Source organism: Eleutherodactylus coqui, chromosome 12 (genome assembly GCF_035609145.1).
Source record: "Eleutherodactylus coqui strain aEleCoq1 chromosome 12, aEleCoq1.hap1, whole genome shotgun sequence".
NCBI classification, from domain to species: domain Eukaryota; kingdom Metazoa; phylum Chordata; class Amphibia; order Anura; family Eleutherodactylidae; genus Eleutherodactylus; species Eleutherodactylus coqui.
The window spans coordinates 35,507,047-35,524,529 of NC_089848.1; the positions used below are offsets into that span (position 1 = coordinate 35,507,047).

General features: G+C 45.6%; 1 protein-coding gene across 2 annotated transcripts in view; it reads left to right on the forward strand.

Moving 5' to 3' along the window:
• Positions 1-17,483, forward strand: part of ATP7A (ATPase copper transporting alpha) — a 99,032-nt gene that overhangs the window by 63,653 nt on the left and 17,896 nt on the right. For both annotated transcript variants that reach the window (XM_066584819.1, XM_066584821.1), the window contains exons 15-19: positions 3,938-4,132; positions 4,446-4,628; positions 8,028-8,235; positions 16,249-16,392; positions 16,474-16,616. In XM_066584819.1, the coding sequence (XP_066440916.1) occupies positions 3,938-4,132; positions 4,446-4,628; positions 8,028-8,235; positions 16,249-16,392; positions 16,474-16,616 (873 nt within the window). The remainder of the gene's footprint in view (positions 1-3,937; positions 4,133-4,445; positions 4,629-8,027; positions 8,236-16,248; positions 16,393-16,473; positions 16,617-17,483) is intronic.

Here is a 17,483-nt window from a genome sequence, read left to right on the forward strand (position 1 = left end):
GTCTGCAAATCATGTCCTATGAGGAACGGTTAAAGGATCTGGGAATGTTTAGTTTGCAGAAGAGAAGGCTGAGATGAGACTCGATAGCTGTCTACAAATATCTGAAGGGCTGTCACAGTGCAGAGGGGTCAGCCCTATTCTCATCTGCACAAGGAAAGACTAGAAGCAATGGGATGACACTGAAAGGGAGGAGACACAGATTAGACAGTGAGGGGGATCAATGAGTGGAACAGGTTGCCACGGAAGGCAGGTAGTACTCCTTCAATGAAAGTGTTCATGCAAAGGTGGGACAAATATCTGTCTGGGATGATTTAGTGAATCCTCCACTGAGCAGGGGAGCGCTCCCCATGTGATCGCCATTATCCAATGGTATAATAAGGTAGTGATGTACCTGGGCCGGTCTCACACGGACGGATAGGAATTTCAGATTCTACATGTGTTTGATCCGCGGTAATACACTGATCAATCAAATGCATTGGATTGCGCAATTCCACTCACATTAGTGGATCAGAATCGCGTACTTCACTCGCAGAAAACACAACGGAGCATGTTCTATTCTACCGCAGATATCCGCCGCATTGAGCCAATGGTGCTCAAAAAGAAAAAAAAAAAAGGTTGGGTTTGCAGCAGGCATGGTAGTAGGAGGGATACCCGGTTTTATTGCCCCATGTAGCCAGCCCAACCAGCCTCCATAATTACCCCTCGGAAGGAAATTATTTTCAGGTAGTAATTTTTATTCCATACAAGTGAGCAATGGGGCCTGGAATTTATTCAGTTGTACACTGAAATCCAACGGGCGTTCCCTCCATTACAGGCCTAGCCATGTGTTCAGGAAGCAGATTAGGGCCGCAATGGGTATGTTTCTGAACACAGGACAAACATTGGGATCCATGTTGGGGTGAAAGTCTTCATTCATGTGTGTGTTGTACAAAAAAGACTGTTTTTAAAATGACGCAATTGCCCAAATCCTGAAAATCATATATTTTTTTCCTTTTGCCTAGCTTAGATTAATTTAAAATCTGTGCGGTCAAAATACACAGTACACCCCTAGCTGCATTCGTTAAGGGGTCTAGCTTTCAAAATGGGATCATTTGTTGGGGTTCTCTGTCGTTTTGGCCGCTCAAGGGCTCTACTAGTGGGCAATGGGGCCTAAAACGCCTTCATGCAAAAAGGCGGTTCTGTAAGCCACCAGCTACTTTTTTCGGTTTGGGCCACGTTGTGCATACAGACATAATATTAGGGCCACAGTGGGTATGTTTCTGAACACAGGACAAACAGGGGGATCCATTTTGGGGTGTAAATCCTCATTTTCATGTGCACTATAGAAAAAAACCCTGTCTTTTAAAATAACACATTTGCAAAAATATTTAATTTTATTTTTTTCTCCTCTTAATTGCATTAACTCCTGAAAAGAAATTGTTGGGTCAAAATACTCCTGACCCCCTCAGTGACTATATTAAGGGGTGTATTTTTTTAAATGGGTGTCAGAATGATAGATATCCCCAAAACAGACCCCATGAGCCTTTGCAATTTTGGCTTGGTGTAGGAAAGCAAAATGTTCTCAACAGTTTAACCCCCCACCACCACCCCAAAAAAAACTAAAGTTTTCCAATGTGCTTCCAGAATAAATTAAACAGATGGAAATATATATATCTCATCAAAACATTATACAGTATGTTTGCACATATTTGACATATTGCAGTTAAAAACATGAAAAACTGACAATTTTTTTTCAAAATCTTCCCAATTTTGGCTCTTCTAATAAATTTACATACCGTGACATTTTCTAGGCAGACTGTTTTTGTGGGCTGGTTTGACATTGCCTTCCATCTTTTTATCGCCCAGCAAGCTGGGTACTAATTTCACCGACCTCGGAAGGATGGAAGGCTGAGTCAACCTTGAGCCAGCTACCTGAACCACACGGGGATTGAACCTGCAACCTTCAGGTCGTGAACAAAAGCTTAGGACCGCATTTCTGCTGCCTTAATACTTTGCACTACTCAAGGCTCATTAATATTACTTCCTTCTAAAGTAAATGAATGCAGATTGACTTAATCTCAAGCTACACACTTACTGTTACAAATGAATCCTGTGTTTGGATGTGAACAGCCCCTCAGAAATGCCAGCAAGGAGGGAGAGGGAGGAGGTTGTACATGGAAGCATAAACTATATTGCACAGGAAGCATAATCAGAGTTATCGCAGAGGCCGGGTGTATATAGGTAGATGGGAGAGAACTCCCTCCAGAGCGGTGAGAGCAGAGGGGTCTCATACATGTGGGCAGCATCACCAAGGTAGAAGGCAATCCTTCATGGGGATCTGTACAAGAAGGAAGCTGTGCTGATACATGAGGGCTAATGGATACAAAGACTTCACATCCAGCACATATTACTAGGATACCAAGTCTGAAACTAGGCGCAGGGAGTAAATTGTATATCAGTGGGTCTGAAAACGAATGCTTGCCGCCAATAGATATTAGATATTTATCAGTAGAAAATTGGTCTTTAGTATCTACTGCTGCGGATCTCACGTGTATGACCGCTACAGACATAATATTGTCAGTACATCTCATATGGTCATGTGAGCCTGGGCTCAAGCGGCAAAGGGAAGCGCTGGAGCACTGCAGGGGCGTACTGAAAGGCTGGATGGCGGGACTTGAGAGGCCGGCCCCATGACTTGAAGCAGGCCTATTTGCATGTATAGTGCAAGTTAATGGGAAGTTTTTCAAAAACAGAACTCCCCCTTGATCTAATACACATCCAGCTTGTGTGTAACATGCCCGTTAGCACTGTGGGGCAGTTTAATATGCACACTCCTCGTGATGAACATTAGTTGGACTTGGCACCTAAATGTACTCTTACTTATGTTATGGTCCCAGAAATCTGATGTACCACAACTACACAGACCACATCTTGTCCAGGTGTATATATAGAGTAGGGTTAGCATTATATGCACAGTGCATCTGCTGAATACATACCGGTCATACCATAATCTGTTCCTCTTCTGTTTTATTTAGCACCCTCCTGTGTACATTTGATCATTTGTTGGAAGAGTTTTACAACTTTATACAAACCATTGGGGAAAAAACTTGGGGTCCTTTTACACATAATGAGGGTCGGGCAAGCGATGCACAGGAGCAAGCATCGTTGGATTGCTGATGTCGCGGCCAGCAGGGAGGTGGGGCGGCTGGAGAAGAGTTCTCTCCTCGATCTCCTCCGCCCTTCTCCATTCACTGTAAGCAGCGGCCGCCAGGGAGGCGCGGGGTAGCTGGAGGAGAGTTCTCTCCTCCCGCCCCTTATTCACTGTAGGCAGCGGCCAGCAGGGAGGCGGGGCGGCTGGAGGAGGGTTCTCTCCCCGCCCCTCTCGATTCACTGTAAGCAGTGGCCAACAGGGAGGCAGAGTGGCTGGTGGGGGGTGCTCTCCCCCCACCCCTCTCCATTGACTGTAAGCAGCTGCCGCTCAGTCCTGCTGCTTATACTGAACGATGTGTGGTTCGGATTTTAGGCTGCCTAAGGCCGCCTGCAGACGCCGGGTTGGATCCCGCTGTGCAGAGCGGAGCCGGCTCGTCACTAGTGACGTTTCTGTGCGGGCCTCTGTGAGACCTGCACAAAAATAGGACATGCCACGATTTGTTTCTTGCGCGTGGTTTCATGTGGACAAATCGCGGCCATCTGTATAGGATTGCATTATCTAATGCAATCCTATGGCAGCGGGTACGGGCGGTATTTCCGCCCGTGTGCAGGGGGCTTAAGAGTGAACGACTGGATGATTCTCGTTCAGTTTCTGCAGGCTGTTACACGGGACGATTATAGCTCAAAATGTGGGAGAACGATGATTGTCTTGTGTACAAGGGCCTTAAGTAGATGCGCTGCATGAGGGAGTTGTATTCTAACCTCTTGTTGTTCCAGTTGTTCTAAGGCAGTCATTGTTTTTTTACAGGGTTACAACAAGAGTATTTCAAGAGGAGAAGTAATTGTCCGCTTTGCTTTTCAAGCGGCGATCACCGTGTTGTGCATAGCTTGCCCTTGCTCACTTGGTTTGGCGACGCCAACTGCAGTTATGGTTGGTACAGGAGTTGGTGCTCAGAATGGCATACTGATTAAGGGAGGTGAACCTCTGGAGATGGCACACAAAGTAAGTGAACATAAACCATGCCAGCTTACTTGACTCCCTAAAGTGAACCTTGATTGTTTTGCATCTTGCTTTTACCCGATAACACCGTTTATTTTGGAGATGTACCCGGCTTCGTACTCCGGTCACCAGGAAGCTGCCGCAGTAGAGATTACATGGCGTGCGTTGTGCACGGTCAGCCTGCTAGTCTATCAGGGTATACAGTGGAGTTGGGGCTGTTAATTCCCGGTGGATACACATTAAATATTGTCTCTGAATACTATACTTTTACTGAAGTTGCTTGAAATTGAAAAATAAAAATGTTGTGTTCTCTCAGGTTCGAACGATTGTGTTTGATAAGACGGGGACAATCACCCACGGCTCTCCTGTCGTTGTGCAAATCAAGCTTCTAGTGGAAAGTAACAGCATGCCTTCAAACAAGCTGCTGGCAATTGTGGGGACTGCGGAGAACAACAGTGAGCATCCCCTCGGAGCAGCAGTTACCAAGCATTGTAAAGGGGTAAGCATCGGTTAGTGGGGGATTCCAGATAGTCAACGGTTTTGGCAATTGAATACTCCTCAAACGTTCTTCCAGTCTGCAGTGTGGTTCTGCTTTGGATTTTGTGTCTTTCACTCTATAAACCATTCCCTTCTTCCGGCACCTCAGAAATGTTAATAAATACGATCTGCAGGCATTCCGCAGCTACAGGTCAACCAGGAACGGCGTCTTTTTCCTCTTCAGCTCCCGGGTTCGCTCCGCCTCCATGCCGATCGCACTCTGAGCAATGCCAGTGATACTCGCTCTTGTATAACAGCGCAGGAGCGAGCATCACTAGAACTAGCTGTTGGGCAGCGGGTGCCTGACGGCTTGTCCTGTATAAATGGGCCATTAGTGGGGACCTGCACAGAAAGGCAGTACAGAGCAGTAACTGTGGTAAATGGTAGCTTCAAGTTGCAGGTCATCAGGGATGCAGCGGCCATTTTGGAAGACTGCTATGTGGGGAAACATCAGAAATGGAGGACAGGAGAAGAAGGTACTGAGTGTTGTATACCCATAAACAGCTGTGCATGAACATGGCAGACAGCTTTCATATCTTTGCTTCACAACCGGAATATCCAACTTACTGAAAGGAATCTTTAAAATATAACTTAATATCAATAAATTGAAAATAGAAAGGCTGAGTGGATAATTAGAGAAAACGGACAACAATGCAGGCTGCGACCTGTGACACATAGACCGGCACAAATAGACAAACCGCCCCCACTCAGGGGAACAAACTGGATTTCAACACTTTAGGCCTAATGCCCACGGCTGGGTTGGATTCCAACTGCGGAATATCGTAGCGGAATCAGACCCGGCGCCCCCCAGAGACCCTATACTCACATCTCTGGATCCACGGCGAGAGTCTCTGCTGGGGCGAATGCGCAGTGCAGCGCATGATGTGCCAGCGGTGACGCGATTTCCCTCGATACTTCCGCTGTGCTCACAGCAGAGGTATCGGAGGACAGACAGCTTCCATTGACTACAGTGGAAGCCGCCCGTGCGGTTTTACGCACAAATTAGAACCTGCTGCGATTCTTCCCCGCGAGTGGATAATTGCAGCTGATTTCCACTCATGGGCATGGGAGAATCTCTCTACATGACATGTATATGGAGGGTTATTGCTACGGAATTCAGGGTGGTTGGCTGCGATCTCCGCAGCGATAATCTGTCCGTGTACATTAGCCCCTTAGGTATTCATACACAGGGAGTAATGGATGTTCACATGACCACCTCCCGCCTTAGTGTGTGGAACTGTAGCCAGGTGAAAGCCCCCTATACTGTAGGGAAATATGCTGACATTGTTTCATAATGACCCTCTATGCATGAAAGACCATCTAGATATTATCTGACAGATGCAAAAAGAGCTCATAGACACCAAGAGAAAAAAGGGTCAGCTGTTGGATTGAAAAATGCCTCTCAAACTCATGATGGATAAAGAAGTGCAAAACGAATCACGCACAAATCTAGATAGATGGAGAGCCTGTGGATTTTGTTCGACAATACGACCAAATAAAAATGCCTGAAGTCCTTAGAAAATCCTATAAAATCCACTACTTAATATCTACGATCCCCGCAAAATAAAACTACTGTAATGCACCAATCCTAAAAATACTAGCTTAGCGCCAGTGTGGAAGAGCCTAGGGGAGGGGGGGGGGGGTGAGTGGGTCGGGAGATGGCATCGTCTCTCCCAAAGGAGAGCACCCAAAAGGGGTATGAGAAGACCTCTGAAAAGGGAGTGAGGAAACTTATAAGGCTACGCATGCTCCTCTGGGTAATTTATGCAAATAAGGAAGATGGAACAATAGCTCTGGTGGCGTTTCAGAGCTATTGTTCCATCTTCCTTATTTAAGACTTCTCATACACTGCACATTCTATGACATTATATTAACTTCTTGAACTGTGGTAAAGGATACTCATCGTCTTGTCTCTTGCCTATACATATAATCTGAGATGCTGGTTGCATTACATACTGGAGGAGGAGCAGGAAGAGAAGGTAGCAAAGAACACACCCAACCCTAAACGCATGCAGCAGGGCACTAATCACCTACACCTAATGATGATAGTCAAACTAAGCACAATATCCCAATATAGTCCCATGACGATAGTCTAACCGAATGCAGGAGCGCTGACGCCACCGCTGGGCGGTTGGCACCTGTGCAGTGTTTAGACAGGCAGATCACAGCCGGCTTCACATTCTATGTTTACACTCAGTGAGAAGACGACGGTCCAGCCATGATTTTTATGAATATACCTTAAGATGACTATAAACTAAGGAGTACCCAGGAACCTCCTACTCCGCCAAATAATATGGCTCGCTCTCAAGAAATCATAACTTATTTTTCTGTTGATGCAGCCATTTAAAGGCTGTTTTTGTGGGAGAAGTTGTATTTTTCATTGGTACTGTTTAATGTGCCATGTAATGCATTGAAAAACATTTAAAAATTTCTAAGTTGAGTAAAGTCGAAAAAAAAGGTGCAATCGTGCCATCTTAAGAGGGGGGTCTTGTGTATATAATGTACACCCTACTTCTAGAATGACATACCTGTATTCTATTGGTCAGTACTATTGCCATGATACCAAATCTGGGCTACTATTGAAGTCTATCAATGGGATTGTGTGAGGTATTTTTGGAATGTCCTCTGGTTTGTTTTTATTGGTAACATTTTGTTGTATGTGCAACTTTTTGCTTGCTTTTTATTGCATTTTCTTGGAGACTGGATAACCCAAAAAGTTCAATTCTGGATTCTATTTTTTTCTGACAACGTTCACCATGTGGGATAAATGATTCATTATTTTGATCAGACTTTTGTGGACACGGCATTACCAAATATGTTTTGGTTTTTTGTTGTGTTTTTTTTTTTATTTTGAATACTGTTTTTTTTTTTTTAAAGATTAAAGTTTAAACTTGTTATATGCTTTTATGCTTTACAAAAATTAAGTTGTTTTTTTTTTTTAAACCTAGTTTTTATAACTTGTCTGTTTTTGGTCACCTAAGGGGGCTTGAACTTGCAATTATTTGATCTAGTAAAGGAAAACGCAAAACAAAAAAAACAAAGCCCCAAACCTTGACTAACATGACTGTTAGACTAAAAATCGGTCTCTACATGTTTTAATGATGGTTAAAACTTACTGGTAGTATTGTGAAAATGATTTATAATCCCATTTAATTTAAGGCATGCATTTCATACGGTGTTTCCATATTTTTGTCCACCCCCTGTATTTCTGCAGGCAGAGATCTGTGGCATCCCTGGGGGCCTCGATACCCGGACAGAAAACTGTATTGGCTCTTGTGACTTTTATCTCCTGTTTATGATCATCTCTAGTTCCACAGGACCACAAAGATGATTGTTCTTTTCTATCTGTTCCTTCTAATAGGTCCTTAACACGGAGATTCTGGGGACTTGCTCTGATTTCCAAGCAGTTCCTGGATGTGGGATCAGCTGCAAAGTTAGTAACGTTGAACACCTTTTACACAGCAACAACCAAACAAGCATCAACAGCAGTAAAAATGCCGTGCTAGTGCAGATTGATGGAGGCCAAGAGGACGCCGATATTCATTCTCTCGCTGATTCCCAGAAAACAAGTAAGGATACATTTATTATTGCCAGCAGTTGACTAATTGAAACCCTTTCCTGTCTCCTCCCTATTCAGGTCATCAGTATTATGGATGTCGGTTACAAACCTTAAGGGCCATTTACCCGTAATGCTCGTCGCGCAAAATTTTGTTCAAACAAATGAAAATGCGCGCTGATCATTGCGTCTAAATGCGAAGCCATCGTGCATTAGATGTTTACTTTTCATATGTTGCTCATTTTTGACCAGTTTAAAATCATTGCTGATTTGCTGGCTTTTCGCTGCGTCTAAAAGCCTCCCCCGCTCCGTGTATACATAGAATGTGAGAGGGGAGCGGTATTTGGTGGTGATCTGCCGGTCTAAACGTTCTGCGCAAACAACTAGCGTTGATGTCACCCGCTCATGCAGATTGTTTAGCCGACAGTCGTCCCGTGTAAATAAAGCATTATGTCATGGATAATTATCGTTATGAATTGCTAGATTCCAAATGATCGTTATGTTAACTGACCTGTGTAAATAATAATCTTCATGTAGCGCCAACATATTCCGCAGCGCTTACAAAACAGGGTTGAACAGATACAAAAACCTTTTACAGTAATCGATGGCAACAGTAGGGGTGGGGGGCTCCAACGAGCCAACATGCTACAGATAATGGGGTGATACAGAAGGTAAAGGGGCTGGAGATGTGCGCGGTATGGTGAGGTGGAGAGTGAGGGATGCTATACACATAGACGATGGACAGACTTGATTGTGGCTGGCAGGGATTGCAGTCTGTGGGACAGGGAGCATGTTATCAGATGGAGTAAATAGGGGTTTGGTTAGGGGTTATGGTGTGCCTTCCTGAAGAGGTGCGTTTCTAGAGCACGCCTGAAGTTTTGTGTGTTGGGGATTGCCCGGATAGTTTTGGGTAGTGCATTTCAGAGGACTGGTGCTGCTTTGGAGAAGTCTTGGAGGCGGGAAAGAGAGGTTCGAATTAAAGGGGCACTTAGTCTGATTTCATTAGAGGGCTAGATGGTGGATTGAGATGAGGGATACAATGTAGGGCGGTGCGGTGCTATGGAGAGTTTTATGGATGAAGGTAGTTGGTTTGAATTGAATTCTGTATTTGACGGGCAGCCAGAGCAGTGACTGGCACAGGGCAGAGGGGTTTGAGTAGCGGCTGGATAGGATGATGAGCCTGGCTGCCACACTTAGGATGGATTGGAGGGGGGTAGAGTCTGGAGCAGGGGAGGCCAATCGGCAGGGAGTTTTTAGTAATGGAGCTGAGAGTGGATGAGGGTAAAAGTGTGTGTTTTTAGAGTTTCCACAGTGAGAAAGGGGTGGATTCTTGCAATATTCAGTGCCACACACTGAGATGGAGATGTCAGGATGAGATCGGTCAGTAGAGGGCAGAAACTCCAGTAGGTCAGTCTTTTTGAGAGGTTCAGTTTTAGGAAGAGAGAGGACATAGTGTTAGAGACCGCAGATAGACAGTCAATGATGTTCTGGAGGAATGTTGCTGTGATGTCACAGGAGGTGGTGTAAAACTGGGTGTCATCAGCATAGGGATGGTACTGAAAGCTCAAACTCCTGATGGTCTGTCCAATAGGGCCTGTGTAGATAGAAAACAGGAGGGGGCCAAGGACAGAGCCCTGGGGGACCCCAACAGCAAGGGGAAGAGGAGGGGAGGTAGAGCCAGCAAAGGAGGCACTGAAGGAGCCGTCAGATAGATAGGAGTAGAACCAGCAGGGAGCAGTGTGCTTTAGGCTGATGGAGTGAAGCATGTTGAGGAGGAGTTTGTGGTCAACAGTGTCAAATGCTGTGGAGAGGTCGAGGAGGATCAGTAGGGAGTAGCCATCCCTTGATATGGCAGTCAGGAGGCCGTTTGAGATGGGTTGGTAGTTTGCAGCATTGGTCGAGCCAAGAGTCTGTTTCTTTAGCAGTGGAGGTATGATAGCATGTTTAAATGAGGAGGGCATCCCCTCGGCGACCTGCCCCCGATGTTTAATTGCCGACGGGACCATCATGCACATGTTTTGGGACTGCGGTGTCATGCGAGACTACTGGGGGGACGTCCTCATATTTATGGAGTCTCACCTGGGGGCCCCGAGGATCATGCACCCTGGGGTGTGCCTCTTTGGGCTTGTTGGAGACCTGCCAGTGGCAGCGGCAACCCGCACCTTATATAAATTACTATTTTTCTATGCTAAAAAGGTGATTTTGTTGAATTGGAAACACCCTGGTAGGCCGACCAGGAACGCATGGATCCAGGTGGTGAACTCTGTGCTTCCAATGTACAAACTGACTTATATGGCGAGAGGATGTCCTGAGAAGTTTGACAAGATTTGGGGGAGTTGGGTAGACTGTCATGCAACGGCAGCCGAGATGCCTGTCTAGATACTAGGAAGGGATAAAATAAGGTACACCCGCTTCAACCGATGTTTAGGCTAATCCTTTTTTTTTTTTTTTTTTCTTCTTTGAGTCGCGCAGGTTTGTTGTTTAAGGGATTAAGGGGGGGGGTTAAAATTCTTTCTGGGGGGGTGTTCTCTCTAATCTTATGTTCCTTTGTTTATTTTGTCCTGGGGGGTGGGGGGTGGGGGTTCCTCCCGTTCTCTTTTTCTTACCGCTCTTTCTCCTGATATTTTGGGACTCCGAGGCTTGGAGCCCTAACCTGGTTTGGGTTTGTTTTATTATGAGTAGTTGATAAATAAAAGCAAAAATGAATAGCCAAATACTATGTCTTATGAAAAATGCACACGAATATGCGAGACACTCAGTGTTCTTACTTTTGTCCCCCTTTTTTTTCTCAATTCTCATATACTGTGATGTATCAACAAGATGTGCATTCTTTTTGGTGTCTGCTGTTTTTGTATATGTATCTATTTTGGCTAAATAAACGTTCCTTTAAAAAAAAAAAAATGAGGAGGGCAAAATGTCAGAGGTCAGAGAGAAGTTAAATATAGAGGTGAGATGGTAGATAATCACCGGGAGAGGGACCAGAGAAGGTGTGAGGGAAGAGGGTTGCTAGCTCAGGTGCTGGGGCAAGCAGAGGAGAGCAGACTGTACTCAGATCAATGATGGAGGAAGAATTTTCCAGAGAGTGAACAGGAGCTAGATGCAGTACTGACGAGACCAGGGTCAGGGCTTATTTCTTGCCAGATATCGTCTATTTTCTTTTTGAAGTAAGCAGCCAGTTCTTCAGCACTGAGATCCGTCACCGGGGGCTGAAAGGAAGTGAAATGTTTCAAAGAGACGTTTAGGGTTGTGAGATAGTGAGTAGACGAGAGGTGAAGTAGACTTGTTTGGCGTGGTGGAGGGCGAGGTTGTAGGTTGCATGAATTTGTAGTAGAGAAATTCCACAGACGTTTGTGACTTTCTCCTCAGCTGTTCAGCACATCTAGAGCACCGCCGAATGAAGCGTATTTGAGGGTCTCTGAGGTCTGCATCGGATGGCTTAGGTCATGGGGGTGCCACTTTATCTAGGGCATGTTTGAGAGCGGTGTTGTAGCGTGTGGCAGCCAGGTTGGGGCAGAAGAGTAGAGAGATGGGGGACAGAGGACTGTAGGGACTCTGCAAAATTTTCAGTGTGAACGGCCTGAAAGTTCCTTTATGGTAGGTAGGTAGGTAGGTGGGTCTAGAAAGATGCTAGGGAGCTTGACAGAGAAAGTGAGGAGGTTGTGGTCCGAGAGCGGGAGAGGGGAACTATTGAAGTGGAATGCAGAGCAGAGAAACGGGAAGACCAGATCAAGAGTATTGACGTCCTTGTGAGTGGGAGAGGCTGTGAGTTGTGAGAGACCAAAAGAGGCGGTGAGCGATAGAAGCTGAGAGGCAGATGGAGTCATTTATGGGGATGTTAAAGACGCCTAAAATGAGGGTTAGGATTTTGCAGGAGAGGAAGTGGGGGAGCCAGGCAGCAAAGCGATCCAGAAACAGGCGAGGAACACCTGGGGGGGGGGGGGGGGGGGGGGGCAGTAGATAACTGCTACTCGCATGGACAGTGGACGGAAAAGTTGTAGCATATGTACCTAAGACTATAGGAAAATGAGTGAGGGTACGGGGGGAATGATCTAGTAGGTACATTTCGAGAAGAGAAGAGCACCTACACCTCCGCCACACCTGTTTTCCGGTCTTGGGGTATGGGAGAACTGCAGGCCATTGTAGACAATGCAGCAGGGGAGGCCGTGTCAGACTGCTGTATCCATATTTCTGTGAGAGCTAGCAGGTTTAAAGATTTAGCAGTGAATAAGTTGTGGGTGGTGGGGAGTTTATTGCATGCTGACTGGCAGTTCCAGAGCGCACATTTAAAGGAGTCAGGGGAGGGTATGCTTGGACTGGTAGTTGGGTTTGGAGGGTGTCTAAGTGAAGCAGGTAGGGGGTAATAGTTAGGAACAGTGGAGGGTGGGCCAGGATTGGGAGAGATATCCCAAGCTGCTAGTAGCAGCAGGATAGTGAGGGTGAGCAGGTGGTTAAGAGATTTATGTTTCTCAGTAGCATTTGGGGGTTTAAGGCTTAGTAAGAAAGTAAAGAGTGCATGTGAGCTGTGCAGGTATTGTTGTATCTCGTCACCACCGGAAGCTAGGGCTTTGACAGGGTTTGTATGGAGGAACGCCCCTGTCACACACTTAGCTTCCGATTGGGTGACTTCAGTAAGGTCCTCACAGCAGCGTCTGTATAGATTGTTGCCTGGGCTGGACGGTTAAGGTTAGGGTTCATGTTCGATGTTCAGCTTACGTTCTTCACTGTAAATACTTGCATGTTTAAGGGGTAACATGGAAGCATTTACGCGTAATAATCTAAGCCTACCATGAAAACTCACCCTAACCGTCCAGCCCAGGCAACAATCCATACAGACGCTGCTGCTGGTAGGAGTTTCCCAGGAGCTGTCGCGTCCTCGTTCTGTGGTTCCCTGGAGCCGGCACCTCCGCGCTGCAGCAATCCCCTTGCACTGAGGCAGTGCCTCCACTGCCTCAGTGCTGCGGCTGTGCTTGTGCCACTGCAGTGGCAGTGTCTCTCCTGCCGCAGCCGCTCCGCTGCTGGCTCAGCATCTCCTGGCCATGCTGCCGCCTGCACCGCCACCTCTCGCAGCCTTGCCACTCTTCTCCCCTGCCGGCGCAGCCTGTGCATACTCGCGATCTCCTGACGCCGCCACCGCTCCCAGCTTTGCTGCAGCCCTCCTCATAGAAAACAGATACAGCTGTGAGTGGCTACTTAGATTGCAATGACTAGGTTGCTGGAGTTAGCATTGCATGTGCTAGTGACCAAAAAAAGAAAAGGGGTGGAATTTATTGCTCTCCTTAGATAAAGCTAACCTCTCCAGCAAGGCTAAGTGAAGATGCTATTGCAAAGACCTTACACAGTATTTCACAGATTGCACATGCTGTGCTAATTTCTACCCCTGCTCCTAAAGCCCTAACTCCAAAATAGGTGGACTTAATGAATGAGACGCTGATAGAAATGACTAAAACCTTGCAAGAACTCTCTGTCTGGTCCACATCCTCAGCTAGTGAACAACCACTTTGCAGAGCCTTGCCACCAGAGCATCGCTCATGCCATCCACATCCTGTATGATCCCCTCCCGCTAGGAACTTTCGGGGAAAGGGGTCTATCTGTTTCCATTTTAATAAGCCGGTCAGAAAGACAAGAAACCGCTTTTCAGATGTTGGAAACGGTCTTGACCCAACCTCCACTTTTGGTGTATCCAGACTATAGCCAACTGTTCTGTCTCTATACTAATGCCAGCTATCAAAGAGCCGTGTTGTCTCAAGTTCAAGATAACAAAGACAGGGTCATTGCATATGGAAGCCATAGTTTACGAGGTGCTGAAAGGAACGATGCAAACTACAGTTCCTTTAAGTTAGAGTTGTTAGCTCTTGTAGGGGCGGTCACTGAAAATTTTAAACATTACCTTGCTACCATGCCATTCACTGCATATACGGATAACACCCCCCTTGCGCATCTTAATACTGTAAAGCTAGGCAGTCCATAAGCTTGACAAAGGCCGCTGCGTCAGCCGAAACGTCGTGTTCTGTCTTTTATGGATATTTAATAAAAATGAAGATTTTATTCATCTGATGATATCGTAAAGAACTTCTTTTTCCCGGCGGTGCAGCTTCACTACTTACTTATGGACTGCTAAATTTGGCTCCACCGAAGTCTGGGCCGCCTTTGAGAAACGTGCACTGGATTACATCTTGCTCCTCCACTGATAGTGGTACCTATTGGTTGTGCTGCTGTCTCTATCTTTTGTAAAGCTAGGCAATGAATGTTCTACGTGCCAAATCACCAAAAGTGATGTAAAGACATTAGAGCACCACTTTACCGAATCCAGACTCGCAGGCCAAACTAGTTAGTAGCCCTTGATCACGTGAAGCCGGGCAGATGAGGTTGAACACTGATAAATGTAAGGTTCTGCACACGGGCAGAGGAAATACATGTCACCAATATACACTAAATGGGAAACCACTGGAGAACACAGACATGGAAAAGGACTCGGGGATTATCTGGAACAACCAGTGCTGCCACGGCAAATGGGATCATGGGGTGCAACAAATGAGGTGTAGAGGTACATGATGAGAACCTTGTTCTCCTCTTTAGAAGTCACTGGTCAGACCACACATGGAATATTGTGGACAGTTTTGGGCACCAGTACTCAAGAAGGACATATCAGAGCTTGAGCAGGTACAAAGGAGGGCAATTGAATAATAAACAGAATGGGTGAATTACAATACCAAGAGAGGTTATCAAAATTGGGACTATTTAGTTTAGAAGAAAGACGGCTGAGGAGCGACCTAATAACTATGTATAAATATATCAGTGGTCAGTACTGAGATCTCTCCCATCATCTATTATACCCAGGACTGTAACAAGGGGGCGCTCTAATAACTATGTATAGATGTCAGGGGTCAGTACAGAGATCTCTCCAATCATCTACTTATACCCAGGACCGTATCAAGGGGGCGCTCTAATAACTATGTATAGATATATCAGGGGCCAGTACAGAGATCTCTCCCATCATCTATTGTACCCAGGACTGTAACAAGGGGGCGCTCTAATAACTATGTATAGATATATCAGGGGTCAGTACAGAGATCTCTCCCATCATCTATTATACCCAGGACCATATCAAGGGGGCGCTCTAATAACTAAGTATAGATATATCAGTGGTCAGTACAGAGATCTCTCCCATCATCTATTATACCCAGGACTGTAACAAGGGGGCGCTCTAATAACTATGTCTAGATATCAGTGGTCAGTACAGAGATCTCTCCCATCATCTATTATATCCAGGACTGTAACAAGAGGGCGCTCTAATACCTATGTATAGATATCAGGGGTTAGTACAGAGATCTCTCCCATCATCTATTAATCCCAGAACTGTAACAAGGGGGCGCTCTAATAACTATGTATAGACATATCAGGGGTCAGTACAGAGATCTCTCCCATCATCTATTATACCCAGGACTGTAAAAAGGGGGCGCTCTCTACGCCTAGAGGAAAGAATGTTTCTACACAACATAGAAGGGGTTCTTTACTGTAAGTGCAGTGAGAATATGGAACTCTCTCCTGAGGACGCAGTAATGGTAAACTAGATAAGAGTATAAGGTTTTGGATGTCTTTCTTGAGCAATATAATATTACATTTTACATCACTTTTGACTTCAGAAAGGCCGGTGATCCGGGGATGATTGTGATTGCTAGATTAGAATTGGGAAGGATTTTTTTTTTTTTTCGTTTTAAAATGGGGAAAATTTGGCTTTGGCCTCATTGGGGTTTTTTGCCTTCTGGATCAACATTGAAGAAAAAAAGGCTGAAAAAAGACATGTCCATCCAGTTTAGCCTAACCTACATATTGCATCCTTATGTGTGTGTGATCCGTGGCGGTGTGCAGACATGTATCAGTACTAACCTACAGAAGGCGACATCTAGATAACTTATGTTAAATATTGAAGAAATCTCCCATGAGGCCTTGTGACGTCACATTTGTTGGATCTTGAACAAGTAATGAAGGTATTAAGTTTAATTTGTTGTACTTCTTACTTGTGCAGCGGCTTCTCCTCAGACATATTCTGTGCTTATCGGCAACCGGGAGTGGATGAATAGAAACTTCCTTACTATGAAAACCGAGACGGATTCTCTTATGGCTGAGCATGAGAAAAAAGGCCGTACCGCGGTCTTGGTTGCTGTTGATGGTAAGCCGCTTGCGCTGCGGTGATGGACATACTGCCGTTGGCACGCTGCCCGATGTTCATGCACGTTGTGTTTTTTTCCAGGTGTCCTTTGTGGCTTAATAGCGATAGCAGACACTGTAAAACCAGAGGCGGCATTAGCCGTTTATACCTTGCGGTCAATGGGACTGGATGTCGTTCTGATGACTGGAGACAACAGCAAAACTGCAAAAAGCATTGCCGCCCAGGTAATTTCCGTGAAGCACCCCTCCAAGGAAGAGTCTGTCCACTTGATGGAATCTCCTTATCAGATCTAGTGGAGAATGAGCTCTTTGTACATAGTGTAGGAGATCCCAGGTTATTTTGTTAAAGGGGCTGGTCACTTTACAACGAAATGAGTGATCATTGTCCTGTTTAACCCCTTGAGTGGCACGCCCGAAAAATTTCCGGGACGAGCTCCACTGCTCATAGCAACATAGCCCGGAAGATTTCCGGGCTATGTATCACTATGGGAGCTGCAGAGCACAATGCTACAAGCTGTGACAGTGTGCTCTGCCTGCACAGACCCACACAGAGCAGTGCAAGGGCTTTGAAAAACCAGCAGAAGATATTGCCGACATGTCGGCAATGTCCTGCTTTGTTTACAAGTTGCCATAGAGACCATCGGCTTGTCAGAAGCAAGCCGATGGTCTCTGTGGCAGGGAGAGCTGGTTGTTAGCTGTCAGAGGACAGCTAGGTACTAGCTCTTACAGCAGAGATCAGAGAAAACCTCCGATCTCTGCTGTGTTAACCCTTTACATGCTGCAGTCTATGTGACTGCAGCATGTAAAGGGCTGTCACTGCAGCATGAAAAGGGCTGTCACCATCGGACCCCCGGAATGTGATCAGGGGTCTTAATGGGTCCCTGTGAAAGTCCCCTAAAGGGACAAAAAAAAAAAAATTAAAAAAAAAAAAAAAAAAAAAGTAAAAAAATTATTAAAAAAATAAAAAAACACTTGTCTCCTTTTACTTTGTAAAAAATCAAAAATACAATCACACATGTGGTATCCGTGTGCGTCGTAATGACCCAGAGAAGGAAGTTAATACATTATTTAACCCCTTAATGACATGGCCCC